The sequence below is a fragment of the Pseudonaja textilis genome, chromosome 1 (assembly GCF_049901715.1).
Source record: "Pseudonaja textilis isolate UNSWEBS1 chromosome 1, rPseTex1.2, whole genome shotgun sequence".
NCBI lineage: Eukaryota > Metazoa > Chordata > Lepidosauria > Squamata > Elapidae > Pseudonaja > Pseudonaja textilis.
Genome location: NC_141990.1, coordinates 302,699,520 through 302,724,435, shown reverse-complemented (window position 1 = coordinate 302,724,435; position 24,916 = coordinate 302,699,520). Strand labels below are relative to the sequence as shown.

At 39.7% G+C, this 24,916-nt stretch overlaps 1 protein-coding gene across 2 annotated transcripts in view; it reads left to right on the top strand.

Moving 5' to 3' along the window:
- Positions 1–927: 927 nt before the first annotated feature.
- Positions 928–24,916, top strand: part of JAG2 (jagged canonical Notch ligand 2) — a 100,652-nt gene continuing 76,663 nt past the window's right edge. The window contains exons 1-2 of one of the 2 annotated variants that reach the window (XM_026698596.2): positions 928–1,398; positions 2,159–2,479. In XM_026698596.2, coding sequence (XP_026554381.1) covers positions 1,318–1,398; positions 2,159–2,479 — 402 coding nt within the window. In that variant the 5' untranslated portion in view covers positions 928–1,317. The remainder of the gene's footprint in view (positions 1,399–2,158; positions 2,480–24,916) is intronic. The other variant, XM_026698597.2, reaches the window with a different exon arrangement.

Genomic DNA, 24,916 nt, shown 5'->3' with positions numbered 1-24,916 from the left:
GTGCTAGGCTAAAATGGTATAGGTTAGTTTCTGGTTGTGTTGTACAAGTTCAAGCAGTATGGTTTATGATTTTGTAATTTCAGACTGGCTTCCATAAATCATAGCCTAGCATGTTGAGCAAAAAGTCTCATTGGCATTTATTCATTATTCCTCCTGGATGATAAGACAGATTTAACTCAACCAATCTGGTACTATAGGTGAAGGGTTAAATTTCTCAATATGTCCTCCCAGCTAACACAGGCATTGTAATTTAGACTTGTAATTTAGGAATACTGTCTTTGATTTCCATTATTTTGGTTGCTGCTCTCATAACAAACTGAAAAGAAACATCATTCTCCTTATCGATGGAACACTTATCCGTAAAGGAGCATTACAAAACTTCTTTTACGGGCCTTCATGTTTCAGTTCCAAACGCTAGAAGTAAACTGCCTGAGCATATTTTTCTCCGATTCCTTTGGATACAGTAGGATCGAAGAGTGGGGCATGGTTTCCGGGATGGGGGGAAATCGACAAAGCACTCAAAATTAGATTAATTCAGAGAAATTTATCTCCGAACGCGCACAGACAAGTATAACTGTAAGCAGCCATCCCAAGGCACACCACGCTTGCTGAGCACAAGAGATACCACTCCTTTACTGGCACCGAAGGGAAGTCTAGCACACGTTACGGGGCAAGAAGGCACACGTCCCTTCCTACCCCCACAGCGCCGCGCACGTACTGGGCAGGGCCTTGCCCACGCGCAAGAGACCGCTTGCGCAACTCCCCGCCGCAGGGCCCTCGCCGGGCGGGAGATAAATGACAGGTTGGAAAAACCTCCGACGGCTGCGCACGCTCCAGCGTTTTTCATTTCGCTTCCCCCCGCCCTTGAAGGAGTCGCGTGGCCACACCCGTCCGCTGCTGCTCTGGGCCCTTCCCCCTCATTAATATGAAGGCAGAGGCGCTGCTGACTAATGGGCGATGAAGCTGTCACTCTGGCACCTACTTGTTGGGTGTTCGCACAGCAGAGGCGCACAGAGGAGCGAGCGGAGTTGCGAGGGACAGCCGCCGCCGCCGGCAGACCGTTCCCTTTTTCTGTTGCGGAGTGCTCGAATCTAGGTGGATCCCGGCTGGCGAGCGCTGCCTTGCGCCTCCCGCGGGTCCCAGGCTGTTCGGCTAAGCATCGGGGGAGGGCGGGTAATCAAGGCTCGGGAGAGTTTTCAGGTTGCACCCGGCGAAAGCCTTCCTGCCGCCGATGCGCCGAGCAGCGGCTGGTCGATGGCTTGTCGAGTCCTTGCCTGTCTTCCCTGATCCAAAGGCGTTCAGCTCGGAGCAGCAGGCATGCTGGATTGTGGCGGGCGGCACTGGGCTCTTTTTGCTTCGGCGCTCAGGCTGTGGCTGCTCCTAACTTTATGGACGCAGGTAAAAGAACTGCCTGCGGTTCGGCAGGTTTGGCTTGCGGTGGTGGTAATTGTTCCAAAAGGGGAGAGCGGGGAGGGTAGCTTGGGGCGGAAAACGATCGGGGACGACTTTTGTGCCGTTTGGTTTACCTTGCCACTTAAACCCGGTGATGAGATTTGAGTACCTTTTCGCTCCTTCCTTTTGAAAGAAAGCGGGGGGGGGGGGAAATACACATTCTGTTTTGTGAAACTAACAAGAAAGAAACCCGATTTTGCTTCGGGGGGAGATTGGAAAGCTTACGGCGTCACTGATGTCTCTCTGCAAAGCTCCCTTAACAACTCGGTGCTTCCAACTGTATGTTTGCTTTGGAAGAACGCGGAGGCAAACTTGCACGTTTGCGCGGAGCACCCTCGGCGTTGTTTTTAATCCATTTCCCGAACGCCTTGATTTTAAAAAGCAACACGGTTTGCATCGTTTCCAATTACTTTTCGGCTGGCATCAAATAATTTCGAAGCGCCTATTTTAGCTGCCAATGGAGCATTTCTGCAGGTCTTTTGCGCGGCTTGCAACCAGCCTTCCTATTACTGCGATAAGCCGGAATTGCGGCACTGTGTTTCCTCTCTCCGACGCCTCTTTTAATAGGGCGTCTATAGTTTTTAATAGTTTTATCAGAAGAAGGTTGGGAACTCGAGTGGCCGCTTGTAAATCTCCATGCACTCCCCCCCGCTTTCCCAGACACTACCGTTAATGAGGTTCTCCCTTTTTGCTTCTTTATTTTTAGGTCTCCCAGTCCACGGGCTATTTCGAGCTGCAGATTAACTCGGTAAAGAATGTAAACGGCGAATTGTTGAATGGGGAATGTTGTGATGGCATGAAACCCCCAACGAACGTGGACTGTACTCGGGATGAGTGCGATACTTACGTAAAAGTCTGTTTGAAGGAATATCAGGCTAAAATCACGCCTATTGGGACATGCAGCTTCGGCTCCGGATCTACTCCTGTTCTTGGTGGAAATACTTTTTATCTGAACAGCCGAAATTTTCATCAGGGTAAAAACCACGACATGGGGAGGATTGTAATACCTTTTCAGTTTGCTTGGCCGGTAAGTCGTCTCCCCCCCCACTCCCCAATAATAAATTGATTATTACTTTGTGGGTAACTGCAGAACTATAACTTGAGTTGGGTTTTTCTTACGCCATTTCTGTTTTGTGGAGAATAGCGTGGCTAACGGGCGCCTTTTTTTCCTTCTTGCTCTTTCCCTCAGCACGCGGAAGGGGGGGGAGTAACTAAGTTGAGATTGGGGGAAAAAAGCATCTCAATCTCTCCCGTTTCATTATAAAACTGCAAGTTTTCCCTCTTAATTCCCACGAAATCCAGCCACACGCTTTTGTAGGGTGGATATGCGCGGGGTAGTTTCCAAGAGCCAGTTGATGGGTACAATAAAACCGTACGAGTGAAAGAGGGGATTACTTTGAAAAATGGAAAACGGCGCACCTAGAGGCATCTCATAGGGGCGTGTCTACGCTTGGTGGGAGCAGCTGCCAGGAGCGGGGGAGGCGAGAAGTAGAAGCCCGGTGGGCGATAGCGTCTTTTCGCAAGTCCAGGTGCGAGTAGTTGACCTCTGCGCCATACCTGTTAGTTATTGCTCTGGATTCCCCCATAGATGAAGATATTTAAGGCTTGCATATTCTCAGATTCTCCATCTTCTCTCTCTGGAGAAAAGTGCAGCTGCCTCCGTTAATATATATTTGTATTACATACACCTCCAGTTTCCTGAAAGCTTGTTGGATTTGCAAAAGCGCCTTTCCAGCAGAGGGCGCGTGTAGCTAGCTAGTTTTCGCGTGGCTGCGCCTTGGGGTTTTTTTTTTTAACCTTTATGTTTTTCTTTTTTAAAATAAATATTTAAACGTGTATCACAGGGCGTGTGCGCAAAAGAAGAGAATTGTGCCGGCGGGGCGTGGAAAGAGGCGGTGGCTGCCGCCGCTGCAAAGCAAGCAGCTGCTCTTAGCCCCGAGCTACGGGAAAGCGCGAGGCGCGTGCTGTTGCTCGTGAAAGGCGCGAGCGGCTTGGCTCCTGGGACTAGACCTGGCGGGGAGGGAGGAGGCGTGGCGAGAAGACTCGCCCTCCTGGCGCGCGCCTTAACAGCGACCGTTGGGCTAAGAGCGTTTAAGGGCGAAGCGTGTAGGAGCCTGGCTTCTTTTTTTCGTCTCCTCGGGCTTAATGGGGGAGGGAACAGCTGGAAACCCGATCCTGGTTTTCCAGAGCATTCCTCTTTCTCGCCTTCGTGATTTTTCTTAATTCCAACTCTCCTCACTATTAGGAAATCCGTAACTGGTCCAGTCGATTTTTAATGTGTACCAGAATTTAATTCGTGGTATAAAGTCTGTTGAGTACGTGTGAAGTGTGGTACATTCACTGCAAAAGGCTAAGAAACCAAAAGCTCAAGAGAGGGAAAATTTATAATTTTAGGGATTGTTTAGGGATTCATTTCTCACTTCAACTTCTAGTTATAAAAAAAGCTTTTTGCATTCCCTCTTCCTTCCTCTTCCATTTTTTTTTCTTTTTCTGTTTATCATGACATATAATTGACTGTTTGGATTCACTTGTTAAGCTGAGTGGTGGCTTTAAAATTCACTTTTGACTTTAATCATGATAGGATGGAGTAGTACAAGTTAATCTTAACCACGGTTCCAAACCACAGTGGGTGGACTTACACATATTAAAACTTATACATATTACACTTACATATTTTAAAAAATTCTGTTCAGCTGAAGAATGATATGGGCTTGCAGTGTATGTGTAGAGCACATACTGATTTTGATATAATCTCACTGGGTAGAATATAAAACTACCAATTGTGGAGTTGTCTGAGTTTTTACAGTACTTCCAAAGCATGCAAATCAAATGCACAACTGTTTTCACCCTCACCGCAGCTGCATTTGATTTCTGCTCATGAGTGCTTGTATGACTATATAATGTACTTTAATCTTTGGCTGTTTACCAAAGTATGGTTAGATGTATAATTGTTTGCAAAACAATACAGTATGTACCACAGGGAACAAATGGGAAGGGATGAGAGATCCTTAAAGTGCTCAACAAAAAAAGTCTTCAAAAGAATTAGTAGGTTGGTTAGCAAAAGGTAACTGGTGTAATGGATTTCTCTAAATTTTTTGTTTACTAAAAGGGAAATATATTTTCTAAACTCAGATGCTAAATTCTACCAATACAGCAGGTGTATATGAATATTTGTCATTTGTACTTTTTAAATGGTTTCTATTGGTACCTATGTAGGAATAGGTACAGTCTTGAAATAATAGATAGCAATAGAAAACAAAACGAAGATTCTAGAGGTATCAAATACAGTACAATCCATCCTGTTTTCAATTTTAAATGGAGTTTGTTTAGCAAGTTGTAGTGCCTTGTGAGGATCACTTTGATAGCTGGCTACTTGTTACATTCACTATCAAATCTATTTTGTTGCTATTAGAAGTTAGCAATTCATATTTTCATAGATTTTTAACATTAAATTGGAACAGTAAAACAGTACTTTGAGAATGCTCTCTATGAAATATAGTTGTGTAATTGTTTTCATTGATGAGGTGCAATTCTTACATCCTACCATGCAAGTTGTTACGAATTTTAGAAAAGTTCCTTGGTCTAAAGGCTAGGCAGTTTTTATTGGCAACTGGTCATTTTTGCAAGTAGTTTCTAATACTAAATACTTTTGATTTTTAGTGAATGGGTCTATTTTTAGCTTATCTTGATATTTAAGGTCTAAATATTATACATGTTTAATTGAAAGAATAGAGACTGATCAGTCATTGCTCAGTATATTATGCCTTTATACATATTTGGATGCCAAAACAGTCTTCTGAGTAAACTGGCTTAGTTTTTAGTCACATTTTGAAAAAGTCATATTTTATCTTAAACACTTAATTTTGGCAAAAGCACTTCATGTATTCTTTAATGATAATATATGCTGCAATGTATTGCTTTGCTTCCCAGATCTGACTAAGCATCTTTTCAACCTGTTGACTTTGCAGTATTAATTATACGTAATTTTTCTTAAATAATAGCTAGGCACAATTGTTCAAGAATGAAAATTAAAATATTTCATTCTTAATCTCCATAATATATATCACTACTTACAGAAGTGTGTGACAAAGAGTCTTTATAGGATTCTTTGAAATCACTCTTCAAAAATAATGGTACAACAGACCAAATCTGCTGACTTGGGGGTATGGTAGTAAGTGAAGAAAGATGAGAAGCATCCATACTTGTCTGAAGGGTAACAGATATGTTTTAACAAAACCATATTACTCAAGCCACAATGCCACAGGATAAACAGTCTGCAAATTGTCAAATTAACCCGAGGAAAGGCAGTGGAAATGAAAACATGAATCTTTCACTGTGCAAAGTAAGATGAGAAAATGCTTCCTGTAGTACTGAAGATAAGACTTTTGTATGCAACTTTCCGCAACTTTTCCTGATAAAATATTGTGAATTATTGTCTTTTATGGTGATTAACATAAATTTAACCTTAGATTTGTTCTTTCCTACCGATGAGTATTAAAATGTAAATGGCCTATTAATCTTTTTCATATACATAATATTGCAATTAAGAAAATGGATCAGACATAGCATAATTATCTTGGGATTATTCAGTTAAACATACATCTTCAATCTTACGTCTGTAATTTAAATTCTCACCTTATTTAAGAAAGTCTGACTAGGCTTAAATTTCTCACTTAAGGTGATGCTGAGTTTTCATCAACTAATAGTATTTTCACATGGGTGAATATTTGCATTTGTTAGGATATGTGTAGAATGCAGTAGAGATATCTATCCTGTAATGTAATTCATCAGTTTTTTAAAAAACTGTTAATTGCTGTAAGAAGTAGGAAAAATACAATTATTTTGGTAGATGGGTGACTATAAATTTGTTAAATGAAACATTTTCTTGAAATCTATAAGACACATGAGATATTTTACTATTACAGCTGTGTATGAAGGAGTTACAATTTGTTTTGTTTTGGCATGACTTTCATGTATATGCTTGTATATAGCTTGTCATAATATATGTAATGTTTTTAGTAAGATGGAAATAAGAACTAGGATTGAAAGAATGTTGATGTTTGATGTTGGAGAAGACTGTTGAGAATAGTATGAACAACCAAGAAAACAAATGGATTATTGAAGAACTCAATTCAGAATTCTCACTTGAGACATACATGACCATATTCAAATTTTTCTACTTTTGACACATTGTGGAAGGAGAGTAGAGAAGAAGGCAACCTACAGCAAGGTGAATGGACTCAGTTACAATAGTGATGGGGGCATGATTGAAATACACAAAGAATCAGATGATGTACAAATTAGAATGAAAAAAAATGGTTAAAAAAGAGCAGCACCAACTTGATAGCACATTTTCGACTTTCTAGACTAATAACTTTACTTTTACTGCAACTGTGATAATGTTGCTGTAGTTTTGAAAGGAATATTTTTACCTGTATTTTGCAGATTATTTTGCAGCCATTTTTATAGAAATAAAATCTGATCAAATTGTTGCTCAATACAAATTATTGACAAATTTGGTTTTCTCCTTGGTACAACTGGAATTAGAATTTTGATTTGCACTACTAAACCAGTTACTTGCAACCAACTTTGTATATGAAGATGAAAGAATCTTAGTATTTTCAGAGTGCTGTGTTTATTAGTAAGAAGACTGTGTAAGTAAGTAAGTAAGAATAATAATATATTGAAGTTTTGTATTGGGCCATGGTTCAAATACAATTAAAACAACATCTGTTTACATAGTTTTAATTACTGTACTTAATTGCTTATTTTTAAATGATGATTTCGCTTATGATTTGCTTTTCTTCCCATGTTTTTAAAAAACTTTATTTTTTATTAGAGCAAATTCAAGTTTCAATTCTGCATAGGACTGATAGTGTAAATTAATAGAATATTAGAATAGAATGGGTAAAAAACAAATCTTGGAAAGTGGTCAGGATGGTGAACAATTATGAAGATTAATATATAGTTAAGCAATATTTGTAAAATATTGGTCTTAAGACATTTGAAATGAAACATGGGTGTATGTTATGTGAAGTTTAACTATCTCTAGCAAATTAGTATTTTTTTAAAATATACCAATTAAGTTAATTTCTACAAAAACTAAATATTATTTTGAAACCATTCCAGAGCATGTGTGAATGTGTCTGAAACTTAACTCAACAACATATCATGGCAATGAGTCCTGTACATTTGCACTCTTAGGAGATAGCTCACCCCAGCCTCCCAAAATTGTATCTATCACTACTCATGATTAAAGAGTATGTTATATTTGTTTGGTTACATTGAAGCTCTCATCTTGCTCAAAAAGTGGTTCTTAATTGAAGTAGTAACTCTGCACTGTTTATTTTGTGAGATGGGGAGGATATCTACCTTTACTGGGTAGATGGTGAAAGGCTGCTGTTCAGGAACTAAATATACCAACCAAAACCCTAAATTCTTAAAAGGAATCATGAAGTCAGGCATGAGAGAGGATTTGTGAGTCAGGTTAAGACTTGGTCAGTTGTCTAGCTTGTTACTGTAATGATGTCTTCAAAACAGATTTGCTTTAAAGACTATTATTTCATATGAATTAACAAAATATCCTTTTATTAGGACTGCCTTGTATCCTTGTAAAGTTTTGATAAACCAAAAAATTAAGGCCATTGAGGAAGTGGAAGTGACTTTCTCTTAAAGATCAAGTTGCCTGGCCTTACTATGGTTGCTACAGATATTACAGGAATACTTGTAATAACTTTTTAAGGCTTAAAAAGTATAGAGTATTGTAATCAAACTAATTCATTAAAATGATTTTTATTTCAGTTGATGAAACAGCAAAATAGAAGCAATAATAATATTAATACTATTTAATAGTATTAATACTATTTTTTCCTCTTATGAAAACTTTTAAGTTACATATTTGATGTAAGAATTCAGCTGATAATATAGAAATTTTAAAATAGAATGGATAGTTTCTGTCTTTTAGTATCAATCTTCAACAGTAAAGGAACAAACTGTCACGAAATATGCCACAGACTGTCGCTTCTAGCAGCCATGAAGGCTCTGGGTAAGATACTCAAATGGCATGTTGTGACCATACCAATGGAAATAAGAATCATAGAATCATGGTATTAACTATGAAACTATGGAAGTGAGAGTTGGATTTTGAAAAAACAGAATTGTAAATGTGTTGATGCCTTTGAACTTTGGTGTTGGAGAAACTCATGAGGATTCATAGCCAAGAAAACAGACATTTAACAAATCCATCCAGAGTTCTCACTCTGGGAAAAATGACCTGGCTCAAATTATCCTACTTTGGACACATTATGCAAAGATAATGGAGCTTGAATGCTGAATAAGGTAGAAGGAAAGAGAAGAGGACAACCATCAAAAACATAGATTGCTTTAGTTATAGTGGTGAAGAATGTACCATTGGAAGACCTGAAGGATCAGGTTAGAGGAGATTAACATGGAGGCTTCTTGAAGTTGAAAACAACTTAATGGCACATAATAATGAAAAATCTGGTTCTTATTGCCTACTTCACTCTTTCTGTTCATGAAAATGTGTTACTGTGAAAGGAAACCAGCGGTTATTTATATCCTTTTCCATTCCCATTCACTCTAGCATGGATTCTGTAAAAGAGTAGGGAAAGTAGCAATGTTCTATTGATGTCTACAGAACATTCAATTTAACTAGGAGATATTGTGTTTAAGAAATCAATGTATATTAGCTTATGATGGTTGGGATTATTTTTTAAAATTATGTTATGTAATCTTGGATTTTGATGTGTACTATATTATGTTAATTCATGGGCTACTTTGCCTAATTTAGGTGCATGCTCATACACATACTTTGCCACTATAGCAAGGCTATTGTCTTAATGTAGGGGCCACGGCCATTATCAGACCATAACCTATTTGGAATTGGGCCACACAAGTGACTAGCCAGATGCGTGTGCTCAAGTTGCACAATTAGCAGGCCAGCAGGCACTCATGCAAGTCAAGCTGTGGGCCGGTCCACTAATATAGCTGCAGGTGCATCCACGAGTATGTGCTGGCCCATAGCTCATGCGCCCCAGTTCTCTTCCCCCCAGCCTGGCCACTAAACTGCAAAAGGTGGGGGGCGCTGTTTGAACCAAGGTTCAAATATTTGAACCAAAGTTAAATTAAGAGTCACTTTTTAGAAATTGGGATCATTTTTGAATGCTATAAATGGTATATAAAATATTAAGTGTTCTGTAATTCTCTTTTGATTTAATAAATATTTGCAAAACAAAGCAAATTTAAAAACAGGATTTTATTTTCAAGGAATTTTAAAGTACTTTGTGCCATATATTTTCTTGACTTATAGATTTTATATCTGTATTATGTAGAGATATATAAATACATTATACAAGCCTTGGCTAAGATTCTGAGGATTCCTGCTTAGTTTGTGTCTGCAAGCATTAGGTTGTTTTTTCTATGCAATCATTATGGTTCCTAGTTAAAAGAGGCTGTAGTCTAGATTTTGAATCACCAATGGTTCTCCCAATATGACTGCATTTATGAAAACTTTAATTGTGTTAATATTTTTTGAATAAAATACTGCTTATATCTCTTGGTCACCAGTCATTGGAGCTTTTTTTTTTCTTCCTAAATTATATATGGCTGAGTTATTGTTACTTTTTAAAGGTTTTTTTATTTAGATTTGTATTGAATCTTTCATTCAACAACTCAAGTAGGTTTACATAGTATGCTTCCCTCCAGCAATAACTCTATGGGGTATAATGGACGAAGAGAAAGTGACTGGTGCAGTTACATAATGCTTAAAGTTGCACAATACTGTTTTTACATGTAGAGGACTGATATGCAAGTTGAGTTGCACCTATAAAAGATCACTGAATGATCTGCATTCATATACAATGTTTTATTTATTTATTTATTTATTTTATTTGTCAATTGTTTACGAGATAATAAGTAAAAGTGTATACATAATTATGAATACATGAAATGAGTACTGTTTGCATTTATACCCAAACTATTGTTAATTCAGTAAAATAATAGATATATTTTAGTTCTACTTTGAAAATTTGGTAGCTTCTTCATGAAGGACACTTTGATATTGAAAGCATACCTCAGATACTTCGAATAGTTCTATAGAAGTAAGTACTGATTGCAAAAATAAAATAGGAATATCTAACAATCTAGCATTTGATATATTAGTTTGCAAGATGAGGGAACTTAGATTTTGAGCCCATAGCTCATCATATAAAAAATATGTGTGTGTATGTGTGTCACAGAAAACTGATCAAAATTGCAAATTTAGGTTTGCTTGATGAGGTTGCTAAGAAACTGAAGACTGGAGGAAGTGGATATATTGTCTGGCCAGAAACAAAATTGTGCTCTCTGAAAGCTTTTCTTTAGATCAATTTCATGTATAAGGAAAGATATAATTATGAACATTCTTAACTAGTTTTAAGTATCAATAGTAAATACAAAATTGTAGTCTAGTTCAGACGTTGCATTATGTCATGATTTTTTAAAATGATAAACTATAAATGGCTGGGTGATACAACACAGGAAACCATAAAATACGTTTTATAAGCCAAAATTCTGGAAGCATACTAACCAAAAAACCAAAGAAACCACATTAGTAGTTGTATAGTTTTTGAATCTAATTCTTCCTTTTTACAGGTCATAAATTATAGCTTTTTTATATTTTAACCTCCCCTCTTACTACAGTTAGATGAACTGAATCCACACGAGCACTAGTTAAAATAACAACATACATCAACCATTCTGTTTACAATAAATTTTAACATATTAACTGCTCTGTTAATTTCAAATTTATGTATTAAAATGTTAAAAAAACAAGTCATGACTAAAATTTCTATCAAAATATATACAATGTGTCCATCTTGATGTCTACTTAAGGCTCTTTGGAATAATTCTGTCTTCATTGCTTTGTTATGTAAAGGAAGACTTTCCACAAATTGGTACCATTATAGAAAGGCATTACCTTCTCACCTCAGCCAGTTTAATCTCAGGAAAACGCCAGACATTTAAGAACCTGTCCCTATTTGATTGCAATAGATGTGTCTGAAAAAATAGAACCTGGAGAGGTTGATTCCAAATCACATAGAGCCTTTTTACATCTCAAAGGCCTAAAAATGTAATGTTCATTTATAACTGGAGATCCACAACTGGGGTACTTGGAACAAGAACTTTAAAACCAGTAGGATCCCCAAATTACTGTTATGGCTTCCTGAAGAATGGTGCCTTCTGCTCAAGCAACAACGTGGAATTTTATTCCTCATTGGACAGGAAGTAATCACATCTTCCTTGAATTTAATTACAGCTTAATACTATCTAGATCTTAATAGCCTCTAGACACTGGAGCAAAACTTCCAGTATCACCTGTATGCTCTGAGGTAGTAAACATGCTGATGATTCTCATTCAAATGATCAGATGAGCTTTTCCAGCAATTTAGTGCAAGGGACAGATATTAAGCTCTATGGCAGTGATGGCGAACCTTTTTGTTGTGGTGTGCTGAAAGAGCACATGCGATAGCACGTATGCGCGCGTACCAGCACTTACAATGCAATGCACCCCCCATGCACAATACCCCCACGCCACCCCCTTACCTGCACTGCATATGTGTGCACCTCCCAACTGACTTTCGGCCTGTTTGAGGCTGTTTTCGCCCTCCTGGGGGCTTGTGGGAAGCCTCTGCAGCCTCAGGAAGCTGAAAACAGGCCTGTTTCGGCACTTCGGGTATTTCCGGAAGGCCCATTTTTCTGCTTCCCGAGGCTGCAGAGGCTTCCCTCGAGCTTCTGGGAGGGTGAAAACGGTCTCTCCTGGGCTTCAGAGGTCCTCCATAGGCTGCAAATGGGCACTTCTAGTATCTGTATCTGTAGTGTACTAGTATTAAACAAATGGACAGAAAATCAGTCGGGAGGTGCGCACATGTGAGTACAGGTAAGTTTGGCTGGGGCTTGCGTGCCTGCACAAATGGCTCTGCGTGCCATTTGTGGCACGCATGTCATAGGTTTGCCATCATGGCCCTATGATATTTCATAAATTTATAGCCACAAGATTGCCTTCTATGACCACTGACTGAAACTTCCCCCTAAGGATCCAATATTATAATGCATTTCCTTCATCAATTCTTGTAGGCAGTCAAGAGAAATACCAAGGTTAGTGATTTGGAATACTGCTGAGAAGTCCAGAAAGAATTAAGAAGGGGAATAGGTTTGAAAGAAAGAGTTTCAAATTGAGAGCTATCTGCATTTGCTGCAAGGTAATATTGCATGGATAATACATTGTACCTCTTAAAAAAAATATTTAACTTCATTCAATACTATCTCTATATTATTATTCTATAAAATCTTTCCCATGTTGCTAAGCTTTGGGGAGAGTGACAACTTGGAAAGTGAAATAGGTGGAAAGATTCAGTTGCTCTTTCCACCTTGTAGGTTTATTTCATGTGCTTTTGTGGAGATTGGGAAGCCTGTGGAGAATTCGAAGTACAGGCTTCAGATGAGTATAATTCATGTTTGCTCTGTATGCAGGTGGGAACTTTCTGACTGGAGTTCTATAAGTTAGTTTCAAATTAATGTAATTGCAATAGATTAGTCTTAAATGCAATATTACTCCAATTATGTCTGATTTAGTCTAGGTGAAGAAAAACTGGATCCCTTTCATGTTATTATTTGCTAGCACTCTTCCAACAGATCTCATTTCCACTTTCTGAGAGAATGGCGTGATCTTGGCAAACTAGACTGTGAGGACTTTGCTATCTGGATGTGGAGATGGTAGGCAGCAGTGAAAAAAAATGTTTGGTTTGAGTGTTGAAAGATAGCAACACCAAATGCCTTAAAACCATTTTGAATGTGTCTTTGTATGGCAGAAGAAAACTCAGTGGGGATTATTAAAACAAATTCTCACTCCTTTTCCTTTGATCTCAGGTCCACAAAATGTATTTTAATTACAATAAGAACTAGTATAACTAAACTTAAAGAAAAGAATGGAAAGAAAGAAGTAAAAGTTCAAGAAAAGAGAAAAGGAAAATAAATAAAGAAGTTGTAGGGAGATGATGACACTGAGCCCAAAGACAGGCTCAATCAATGACAAGTTCCTTCATGCCCATGAGATCTAAGTCCAACCTACTTTGAATTCTATTGACTCTTATCTACTGTCACTTTGCTTTGACTGTTAATAGTTCAGATCCTTGTAGAGAGCATAAGCTTGCAATAAACCTTTATATTCATTTGAACTGCCTGAACTTTCCTGATTTTCCCATGCTTGACAAAAGCAACTTCCAACCTTCCAACAAGTATTGTACAAACAAATTTAATAATTCATCACCTCCTTTAAGATCCCTGTTAGGTGTGAAAGATCAGGTCCAGTTTTCTTTGTTGGGAAGATTCCTATGCGTAGGCATAATTAGGAATAAGTTATTTTCAAGTGTGAACTTGCTCTTTTACATCTGACACTCAGAGCCATTTAAACTTAACCTGTGTACCACTTCTGTTTAGAGATATGGTAAATAAGATGTTTGTATGTAGATACAAAATGCTTTGAAGCCTCCATATAGTATGACCATGTTCTTTTCTCTATTTCAAATCAACCAGCATAAATTTGGCATAATTCAGCATGATTCTGAAATCATACTTGTAAATGCTCTAGGTAGATTTGAAGTCCATTAGATCAGTAGTCACCAACCAGTAGGCCGCGCCCCACTGGTGGGCCATGGAAAAATTTTGGTGGGCCGCAGAAGAAATGGCCCCCAAAAGCAATTAATCTGGGCTGTGGAATTCTTGCGCCTCCCGGCTCTCCGAGGGACCCTGGAGTCAGGCCCCTGAGATGCACGCACCAACCAGCTCCTACACCCGGCGGAGGCAACAGCAGTCCCCTCCCCCCGCGCCCACTGTCAGCTCTTCCCTATTAGTTGTCTAGCTTTGAATTGCTCCCGGCTCTCTCTTTCCTCCCCCCCACATGCAGGCAGGAAAGGAAAGGAAGACAGAGCCATGCACAGCTCTCCCCTCTTCCAGCCCTTGCTGCTTCTCCCAACATCGAAGCCTCAGAAATGCAGGCAAAGCCGCCGCAGCTGTAGCATCCTGAGCTGCCTTAGCATGCTCAGTTAGTTAAGAATCATGCTACCAAGAGAAGGAAGTGGTGCTGGAGGAGGAGGAGGCAGTAGTGGAGAAGCAAGCAATTCAGGGCGCTACTGCCGTGGCAGCTTTGCCTGCGTTTCCGAGGCTTTGATGCTGGGAAAGGCAGCAAGGGCTGGAAAAGGGGGGAGCTGTACACGGTTCCATCTCCCTTTCCTTTCCTGCCTGCACGTGGGCGGGGGAGCGGAAAGAGAGAACCGGGAGCAATTCAAAGCTAGAAAACTAATGGGGAGAGCCAACAGCGGGCGCTGGGGGAGGGGACTGTTGTTGCTGCTGCCGCTGTGTGTGGGAGTGTGCATCTCAGGGACCTGACCTGGGAGGTGCGAGAACTGCAAGTGGGAGCATTTGATGTTTTCAAAGAACAACTGGAACGCAGTAGATTGGCGTTTTGTAGGTCTCAATAAAAGAGTGAGCTTTGTTTTGTCTCCTTTCCTCCCCTGGTAATGCGAGAGATGCTTTCTCTCTCTGCCCTACTCCCAAATAATGACTGACTGTGGCTGGGTTTGGCAGCAAAGTGCTAAAGTGAGCGAAGTGTCCCCAGGGACACCTTTCCTTGCCTGTCTCCAGGTGACACTGGAAAAGCCCCTTCCCAGCTTTTCCTCGGCTGTAGATCTGAGCTTCTCAATTCTCCACCTGGGACCTGAAAGGAGCTCCCACTTTCTCTCCCTCCCCTCCCCCAATTAATCATTAAGAGCGGCAGTCCTTCTGCAGGCAGATGCCTGCTGAGAAGCCCTGGAGTGGCAGCCAAGGGGTGCTGCCCCCCCCAAGGAGAGCAAAGCCCCCTTTCTGCGTCTGCTTCTCCCAGCGGCAGTTGCCACGAGGCCCCTCAACTCAGACATGCACACATACACCCCCGCCCGCTCTTCTGTCTCTTTGGAAGATGCCAGGTGGGGGGAGGCTTCCAGCCTGCAATGTTTTATTTTGTTATCATTAAGCATTTACATTTTTGTTATAATTAAATAAGTAAGTGTGTGTGTGTGTGTGTGTATCATGTATGTGTGTGTATATGTATATGTATGTATATATATGTGTGTGTGTGTGTAAATAAAATTTATATTTAACATAAAAATTATATTAAATATATTAGCTTTTTAAAAAAAACATATTAGTGGTCCTCGGGATTTAAAAGTATGAATTTGGTGGTCCCTGAGATCCAAAAGGTTGGCGGCCCCTGCATTAGATGATGTGAAATCAATTATAATAAGTCAGGATTTCTAAACGGGATTCTGGAAACAAAAGTCCCGTTTTCAATATTAGTTGTATACTTATTTCCATAGATCTAATAAAAAAATTCTCCTCTACCTTACATATGAATAGCTGTAGACAATTTTGCCTATAATTCATTAGTGAGGCATTACCAGATATTTTGTGGCAACCATTGAGCAAGAACCAGGGTTAGGATTTATGTAACCACTAATAGTGACCACTATTTATGAAATGGATGTCTTGTTCAGCTGCTAAAACAACAAAAAGGAGTTATTTTGATCTTGGTTCTCTTTATTAGAGATACCCGATTGTCAGATTGCTTCTTCCCTGCTCTAGTAAATCCGAAATCATTAGCTCCCTACTCATTATTTGTAGCTGAATATTTCTGTGACCATAATCAAGGATTACTTTTGCGTAAATTGGTATAACCAAATTAATCTGAGTGATATTTGAGCACAACCAAAGTTTTAAGGACTATGTTTTTTCTATTGAAGATTGTTTTTTGTTTTAATCTTATATATGAATTGGGAAGCACTTTATGAGTCATCCATCTCTTTTCTCAAGGCAAAAATAGAAAGTATCCTTAATATCTCCTATTTGAAAACTTCCAAAGGGAAGGGGAAAGTTTTTCTTTCTGAAAAACTTGGGGTTTTGATTTTATCTTGAATTCCTCCCAAGTTTGCTTTCCATATGACACAGAAGCTGACTGTTAAGGAGTGATCTGAACATTGTGATTAGGCTATTGTTTAAGAATTTATGATGTTGATTGGAAACTAATAGTTAATTGTATGGCTAGATAGAAGGTGATTATTTATCGCTGCTTGTCTACCAGTCTGTTTGGGAAGTTTACTGCTGTTTTTGAAAATCTACTTTGAGGAAGTTAGAGTTCATGTAGGTAAACCGTATAGATTATGTATTTATATTGTGCTATATTCTGCAAACAGGTAATTGCAATTGTTGATTTACATTCAGTAAATATAAAGATTACTAGAACCCTGACTTGTCAAGCTTTGCATTTACTATTCACATGCAGTCTGGTGTGAGATTCAAATGTGTTTAAATCATCAAAAATTATTAACTTGAGCTTTTTTTTAAAAAAAGATACACGATTTTGTGATATTTTAAATAATATTTAGGATTATAGAATTAAGTCAGATAATGATAAGGACAAGGCATTTTATAGCTATTGAGTTGTTTATTAAAAATAATAAAGGCAGAGATTAAATAGTGAAAGCAAAGACAGTTTGGAGAAATAAAGTAAGTTTGGAAAAGTATGGGAAAATTAACTAAACTTTACCTTACCTTTGGTTTTATAACTTGTCTCCAGTTTCTTTAGCTTACCCAAATAACAATAAAAATCCCAAAGGGGTTAAGATGACAGGTGTGCATATAGGAAAAAGGATAGATAGATAGATAGATAGATAGATAGATAGATAGATAGATAGATAGATAGATAGATAGATAGATAGATAGATAGATAGATATGAAATATCAAGCACCCATTTTTCTTCCAGCAATCTGTTTAGAAACAAAACAGCAAAACCACCAACCTTATTTACAAACAAAACAGCAAAAAGTCAGGCTCCCAGTTTCTAGGCCAGCACCTTAATCATTACTACAAACTTTTTATCTTATAAAATCATTTTATAAAATATAAAAATCTTAATGGCTTTTTAAATCAAAGCCATTAAGAGAAATCTCATAGAGAAGCTATCAGTAAATTTAAGAAAAATTAGACATAAGTCATTTTGGGGGGACATTTAATCATAGCATGTCTTCCTTGAGTTAACAAAAATTATGGGACAACTGAAGGGACAACTGAAGGTTGAATCTGCTGAAGTAGGCTTGAGTTGGCTAGATGCAATCTTTATTGGTATTTTATCAATGTAGTTATCTTTAGAAAAGAGGAACAATGGTAGTTAAATCAAAACAAATCAGATTTATAGTCTTGCTGTCAAAATTCCTGATGATAGGATGTTTGTTCAGATACAGAAAAATGTAAGTTATCAAGACCATTATTTAACTGATGGAAAGCTCTTTAATCTTTGTATTATAAGCTCTTTGGCAATTGTAACCAAATACAGTATTTATTTCTTTTGTTGGCTTCCACACTTTTGGTATGTAATAAAGATGAACATAAATGTTGACAAAAAGAACCACTGTGGTACACAATCATAGGTGTTTGAACATTCTGTTTTGTTTCTGAACATATCACTAAAATTCCATCCTGAAAATCATATGTATCTGACATACATGACTTTTGTTGATTTAATTGCAATTTTAAAATGTGGATTCTTATGATCTTGAGCTACTTAGGCCCTGATGCAGAAATGTATCCTCAAGCCAATGCATTTCCACCACTATGCTTTTCAGTTGGTATCAGGTTCTCCTGGTAATACGTTTTCTTTGTTTTTTGCTAAACATGTATTCTGGTATTGTGACCAGATAACTCTATCTTTGTCTCATATATCTAGAGCAGGGTTGTTTCTTGGAGGGTAGATCAGCATTGTAGATGTCCTCCATGGGCCGATGGGTGGGTGGAGATGGGATGGATGCCCTTCTGCAGCACCCTGCCAGCCAAAATGGGGCACAGGAGGCTACAGGCAGCTCCCACACACCCATTTTTGGCTTGGATGCCTGTAGGCCATTTTGACAGGAGAGGCACCAGAGGCAGTCCTTTGCTATTTGCAGGCCAGCCCCATAAGCCGGATTTAAGCACCTTGCGGGCCGGATCGGCTCGCCAGCCTTGTGTTTGACACCCCTGAGTCAAATCCTATTGTTTAGTCTTTGCCTAGATGTTATAAGCAAACTTAGATCTTGCTTGATGTTCTTTTTGGACAGCTAAGGTTTCCATACCTTCAATAAGAATAATTTGTGCAGATTCTTTCTAGTGTAAACTCAGTGTAAACTCAGTAGTGGTGAGTTCTACCCATAGGTTATGTGATGAAATTCTGGTTTTCTAGAGACATCTTTCATTCTGCTCTTCAGTGGAACTTCTAGGAATGTCCAGACCTGTGGAGGTTGTAGTTGTTTGAAATCATGTCTAATTTTAGATGATTTTTTAGAGAGTGAAAGATGTCCAAATTGTTGGACATCTATTACCTTTATTAAGATCTCAGACAGCTCTTTTGATCTAGGTTTGATGATATGACACACTTCAAAAATAAAGAGCAAATCAAGCTACAAATGCGAGAAATTTGAATTAAAAAGGTTCTTTCCTGATTCTCTCTAATGATATTTTAGTAATGTGCACCTGTTCTGATAATTTTATGAATTTGTAGTGCTAAATGTAGGTAATGTATTTATTCTTTTTACATGCAAAATTTGCTCTTATGTTTATTTAAGTTATATAATGGATTATAAAATGGAAACGGTGTATGATATTTGTTGTATTATGCAAGTAATCCTCAACTTACATTAACAATTAAGCCCCAAATTTATGTTAAGTTAGTAAACACGATTGTTAAATAAATGTGGAAGGTTGCAAAAAGTTATCACATGACCCATACGACATTGCAAATAGCATAAATTTGACTCAGTTCCAAGTTTCTGAATTTTGATCACATGATCATAGGAATGTGGCAATGGTTGTAAGTGAAAAACTATCTTAAGTCACTTTTCAGTGCCACTGTAACTTTGATCAGTCACTAAATGAACTTTTGTAAGTTGAGGACTACCTGTATATGCAAGTGAGATGGATGATATATACACTTAATCAATAATATCCCTTTATTAATAATGTTGAAATGAAGATCATATGCACTCACACAGAGGGCATGCTCTGGGCATGCTCGTATGCATGCAGTTCAATTAGGTATGTACTTATCGTTTCAAATGATTATATTTGTATTGCTCTTCCTCAAATAGGAACAAATTACCATTTGATGTAATATATAAACTTCCCATTCCATACAAGATTTCTTAAAAAAAACCTTTCCTTACTGTTTTTAAATTTATTGTAGAACCCTTCATATTTTTAATTTAATGTGAACGTCAGAATGAGTCTTGTTTTGATATATTTCATCTCACCTCTCTGGTGATTAAATCATTATTTATTGGGTTATTTTAATTTATTGGTGTGCATATTTTTTATTTGACTGTTAACTGCTTTAAATATTTCTGGCAGAAGGTATGACGTGAAATATATAGTTAATTTTTTCATCTTTGTAAATTTTTAAAATTTGTAAAATTCTTTCAGGATTTCAACTGGTTCTGATTTAAGAGGAATAGGTAGTCCTGGTTTAGCAGTCACATTTGGCACAATGTTGGTTGATTGTCCACTGAGTCGAAGGGGGAATCCAGGATGGGTAGTCTCTAGTCTCCTAGCTCTGCAGACCGAGGTGAAAAACTGAGGATTAACACACACACACACCCCCAGTAATGGTCCCCAGTTCTTCACTAGGTCTCAGTTCGATCAGACCACCCTTACAGGGCTCTGAATAGTTGATATTGTTGAAGGAATTGTTGGAAGTTCAGAAGAATATTTCTACTCCCTGGATATTTGGTTTTTCGATGTCATTAGGAGAGAGGTTTGACAACTGTCTGCCTTGCCAGTTTAGCTGTTTTTTTTTAATGCCTTTTTATTTTCCTTTTATTTTTGGCTTGTTCATTTTGCTGGTTATTGGTTTTTTTGTTGACTTCTGGGCGGATTGAGGGCGGAGGGTGCCCATGAGAGCCCGTGTGGGGTCTCATTATCAGCTCTGATAATTAGGTGTCTCCAAAGCCATTTCCCCTTTGATTTTATAGCCTCGGCTGCTGCGAGGCACTTCACACTGCCTCTTGCGTGGGTGTCTATTTCCGACCATTCGGGACAATCCTGCAGTTCGCTCTAAGTTTTTCTTGGCTGGGGGTTGTCTGCCACCTGGATATTAGATCCAGACCCCCTTAACAGTGACCAGAGCACCGCAGCAGCTGCAAGACGCTTAAGTCTGCCTGGAGTTAATTGTGGTGCAGCCAGCACTTTCAACTCACAGGTTGCTGATCAGTCAGAGCTTGTTGTAGTTTTAAAAGGTCAACTTTTTTTCTTTAATTTTTGAACTGCCTGATCAATTAAGACCAGGTCTGCTGGCTTAGAGGCAACAGCTAGAATTAGAGCCAGGGCCCTAGCCCCTAAAAGACCTTCTAGGGTAGAGGAAAGACAGGTGAGGCACAGGCAGAAGGCCTTGATAAAGAATTTGACAAGGCTGTGAGGGAATCCAAGATGGCTGACAGCAGGGCCATCTCTCTTCTGATTCCCCATGATAGCAGGCAGCAAGGCTCATTGGCAGATAGACAGTATTTGACTGCCTGGTCACTTGGTGGCTCAAGTATCCAAGATTTGCAGGGAAACCTCCAAATTAGGGCAGAGGTTGCTCATACTGTCTCTGAACAATCAGAAAGGATTATGGCTGCTGGACCAGGAGGCCAATCCTCCAGCAGAACCAGAGCTGCGTCTGAGGCCACTTTTACGTCTACAGCGGTGGGATTGTGACCTGAGGAAGCCCAGATGCAAGAGATACCAGTCTTCATGAGAGCATGGATCTCCCAAGTAATTTGACAAGAATTTCAAGCAGAAGTCAACCAGCAGCGCCAGTTGCCTTGTTTGGATGCTACAGAGGCATTCCTCAAGGGCATTGGCAATCTTCAGGAGAGCAGCTGATCTACCACAGAGATCGTTCTACATCTCCATCAGTAAGGAGCCAGTCTTACGTTTCTGAAATGGACCTCCCACCGGAAAGGAACTTTTCGGAAGAGGAGTCTGAGGTAGCAGCCTTCCCCCCCACCCCCATTTAAGGACCTTTTCCAGCTGTCTCTTTTTAAGACTCTGCTGGTTAAGGCTAAGAGCACAGCCATCCAAAGGACATGGTCACCTGAGATCTTCCCCCAGAGGGAGAGGATCAGGAAGATTATTTATTCACTGAGAAAACATTAGTGGTGGACATTGTGCTTGTGCCCCAGATATTTTTGGATGTGATTAAAAGACAGTGGGACTCCCCTGGGATGTACACTTGCCCTAGTGGGTCAGAGTCGACCCTATTTAATGTGGACCAAGACCTTTTAGACATTATTGAAGTGCCAAAGGTAGATGGTCCAATGGTGGCCCTAGCATCCTCATCAGTATATAAAATCATACATTGCAACGTCCTACCTGTCAATGAATACTTCAGCTTCAACCATAACAACACAAGAGCAAACAATAGATACAAACTCAAGGTTAATTGCAGCAAACTTGATTGCAGGAAATACAACTTCAGCAACAGAGTGGTCAATGTCTGGAATACTCTACCTGATTCTGGTTTCTTCCCCAAACCCCAAAAACTTTAACCTTAGACTGTCTACTATTGACCTCACCCCTTTCCTAAGACGTCTGTAGGGGGCATGCATAAGCGCACCAATGTGCCTATTGTCCCTGTCCTATTGCTTATTTTATTTTTTGGTTTTATTTTTCTTATATGTATCCATTTCATGTATTCATAACTATGTTTATTCTTATACCTGTTATCTTATAATCGCTTGACAAAATAAATAAACAAACAAACAAATAAATGCTTCAGAGATGCTGTGTATGTTCTCCAGAGTGGTGTTGATAGGATCCAGACATGGGATGACTCTGGTCTGCTTGCTCTTTAGACTGAGTTGTTTAAACTGAGGACACGCCTCCTGCTCATCAACGGTCCCCAGTTTTCGACTCAGTCTACAGCTCTATGGATGTGTTTTTTTGCATCACTCTGATTTCCTCAGGAAATTGGAATCGGATTGTAAGTGGTGGAATTTGATTTCTTAAGGATAACAGACAGATTCTCCTATGAGCTGCTCAGAGCATCCAGTAGTGAGAGGTGCTTCAGTCTCCACATTGTTAGGCTGAGCTTGAATTGAGGAACATTCCTCCTCCTCCATGTGACTCCTCCGTAGCGTTCCCCAGTTTTAGCTCAGCCTTGTGCGAGACAGGCAGTGCTTTAGCTTGCTCCTTGGCCGAAACTCGACTTTGCTTAAAGACTCCAAATTGAAATTTCCTTTCAGGTTTGACTCATTTCCCTCTCTTTTAGCCTCTGCGCAATTGCTTGATTGATATCCTGATTTACTGGGGGAAGTGCTGTTGCGCCCCAGGAAGGCGGCAGGAGGCTCTGTAGCGCCTTTGCGCTACCTCATAGCCGGAAAATTGCCTCTGCCCCATTTATTGCCGCTACGTTTTTACTTCATTTGTATTCAATTTCGTTGCTTAGCGGCTTGTTTTTCCTCCGTTGTGAGTGGTATCGGTATTTCCCCCCCCACCTCAAACGCTGTTTTCAGTTGAGAAGGGATAATCTCTCCTTTCCCCTTGCTGCCTCTCTATCCAAAGTTTCGCTTTTGTTTTTCCTGGAGGGAAGACGCCGCTGAGTAGCCCAGCAGTTAATCTTTACTGGCTACGCCTTTTTTGGTTGCAACCTGTGGCTGAAGCCTTTCTTTTGTAATCTTCTGTGCTGTGAGTGAGGTAGACTCAAATTAGTAGGATCCCTTTGGGCTCCAAGAGTCTTTTAACCTTGTTTTTGGCAAGCTTGCACTCGAGGTTATTTTCTCCTTATTAAGTATAGTTGGCTTAACCCTCACAGCTCTCCTCAGAGGCACAGCAGCAGGCACCCAGGCCTTGTCCGCCTGTGCAAGCAAGCTGCTAAAGGCCCCCTTTTCCTTTTAACTGGGCCTCAGGCATTTTGAAATTTGGCTGATTGGTTGACTGTTCCTCTATCCTCAATAACGCAAGAATTATTCCAGCAACTTTGCGGTATTATTCACAAACACAAAAATATTAGTATTAATTATAATACTACTACTACTACTAATAATAATGATATAATATATTCTTGCCAGTATAATATTATGATTTATTATAATATTATCACTGAGATATGACTCATACTATATCAGGATCTATATATATATATATATATATATACACACACACACACACACACACACACACATACACACACATACATATATACATACATACATACATATATACATACACATACATACATAATCTTATATAGCCACAAAAAAGGGGGGGGCGTAAAGTACTTATCAGGGCAACCGTCTTGTCAGATTGGACCCCTGGACGTGCCAACCGCCTCACTTTGTTTCCAATTTTTTACTGCGTTGTACAAATTATCAACATGGCAGATGGTAACACCGCTAAAGGTCCTTCATTGAAGGCAAAAGCCAAGACTCATCACTTGCGCAAGCAGGCTAAAGAGACCTCCAAAGCTTCCCAGAAGGATGCCTTAAGGCGCCACAAGGCCCTGCAGAAGGAAATCGATAAGCGCACCAAGGAAGCCCTCATGGTGCCTCAAGTTTTGCCACCTTCCAGTCCATCTATCTCTGCTCAACCCCCCCCTCTAGATCTTTCCCTCTCATCCAGGCGCAGCTCGCCCTCACAAGGTCAACAGGCTCAGGTTCCTGGATCTCCAGCTAGAAGGGCACCAGAAGCCACCTTCACCCCCACAGCCACTGGCCTTCATCAAGAGGTTTCCCTCATTGAGGAGGTTCCAGAGAGATTAAGGACCTGGATGGAGTTGGCCATCCACCAAGGGATCGCAGATGGACTCCAGCAAGTAACCAGGTCTAGTCATTATCCGGTGGCTCCTGACCTCGAGTCTCAGTCACTAAGATCCCTGCCCAGGTCGGACCACCGCCAGGTATACTCACAGAGGGAGAACCCCTTTCAAGGCCGGGAGGAGGAGGAGGAGGACGAAAGAGAAATGGAGGTAGATGAACTCGAAATAGGGTCCATGCGGGATAGCGAGCCCCTATCAGAGGCGGACCCCTTGGAAGGGGAAATGTCGGAGGACGAGGGGCTTATCCAGGACCAGCCTGCCTTCGCGGGTTTATTCAAACCGCACCTATTCAAATTGCTGTTATTCAAGGCCAAGAACATCTCAGGCCTAAGTACCCAATCACCAGGTGACACCCCTGCACCCTCAACGGAAGGTCCAGCAGACCTAATCTTTGACCAGCCTGTAGTTGAGGCCGAGGTTATACCAGTCCCACCAATTTTCTCTGATTTAGTGCAAAAGCAGCTGGTCTCTACAGCAGTAAATCTGGCCCTATCTGCTCACGATAAAATATTCTTTAATTTAGACCCAGGATTTTCAAAGTTACTGAGTACCCCAGA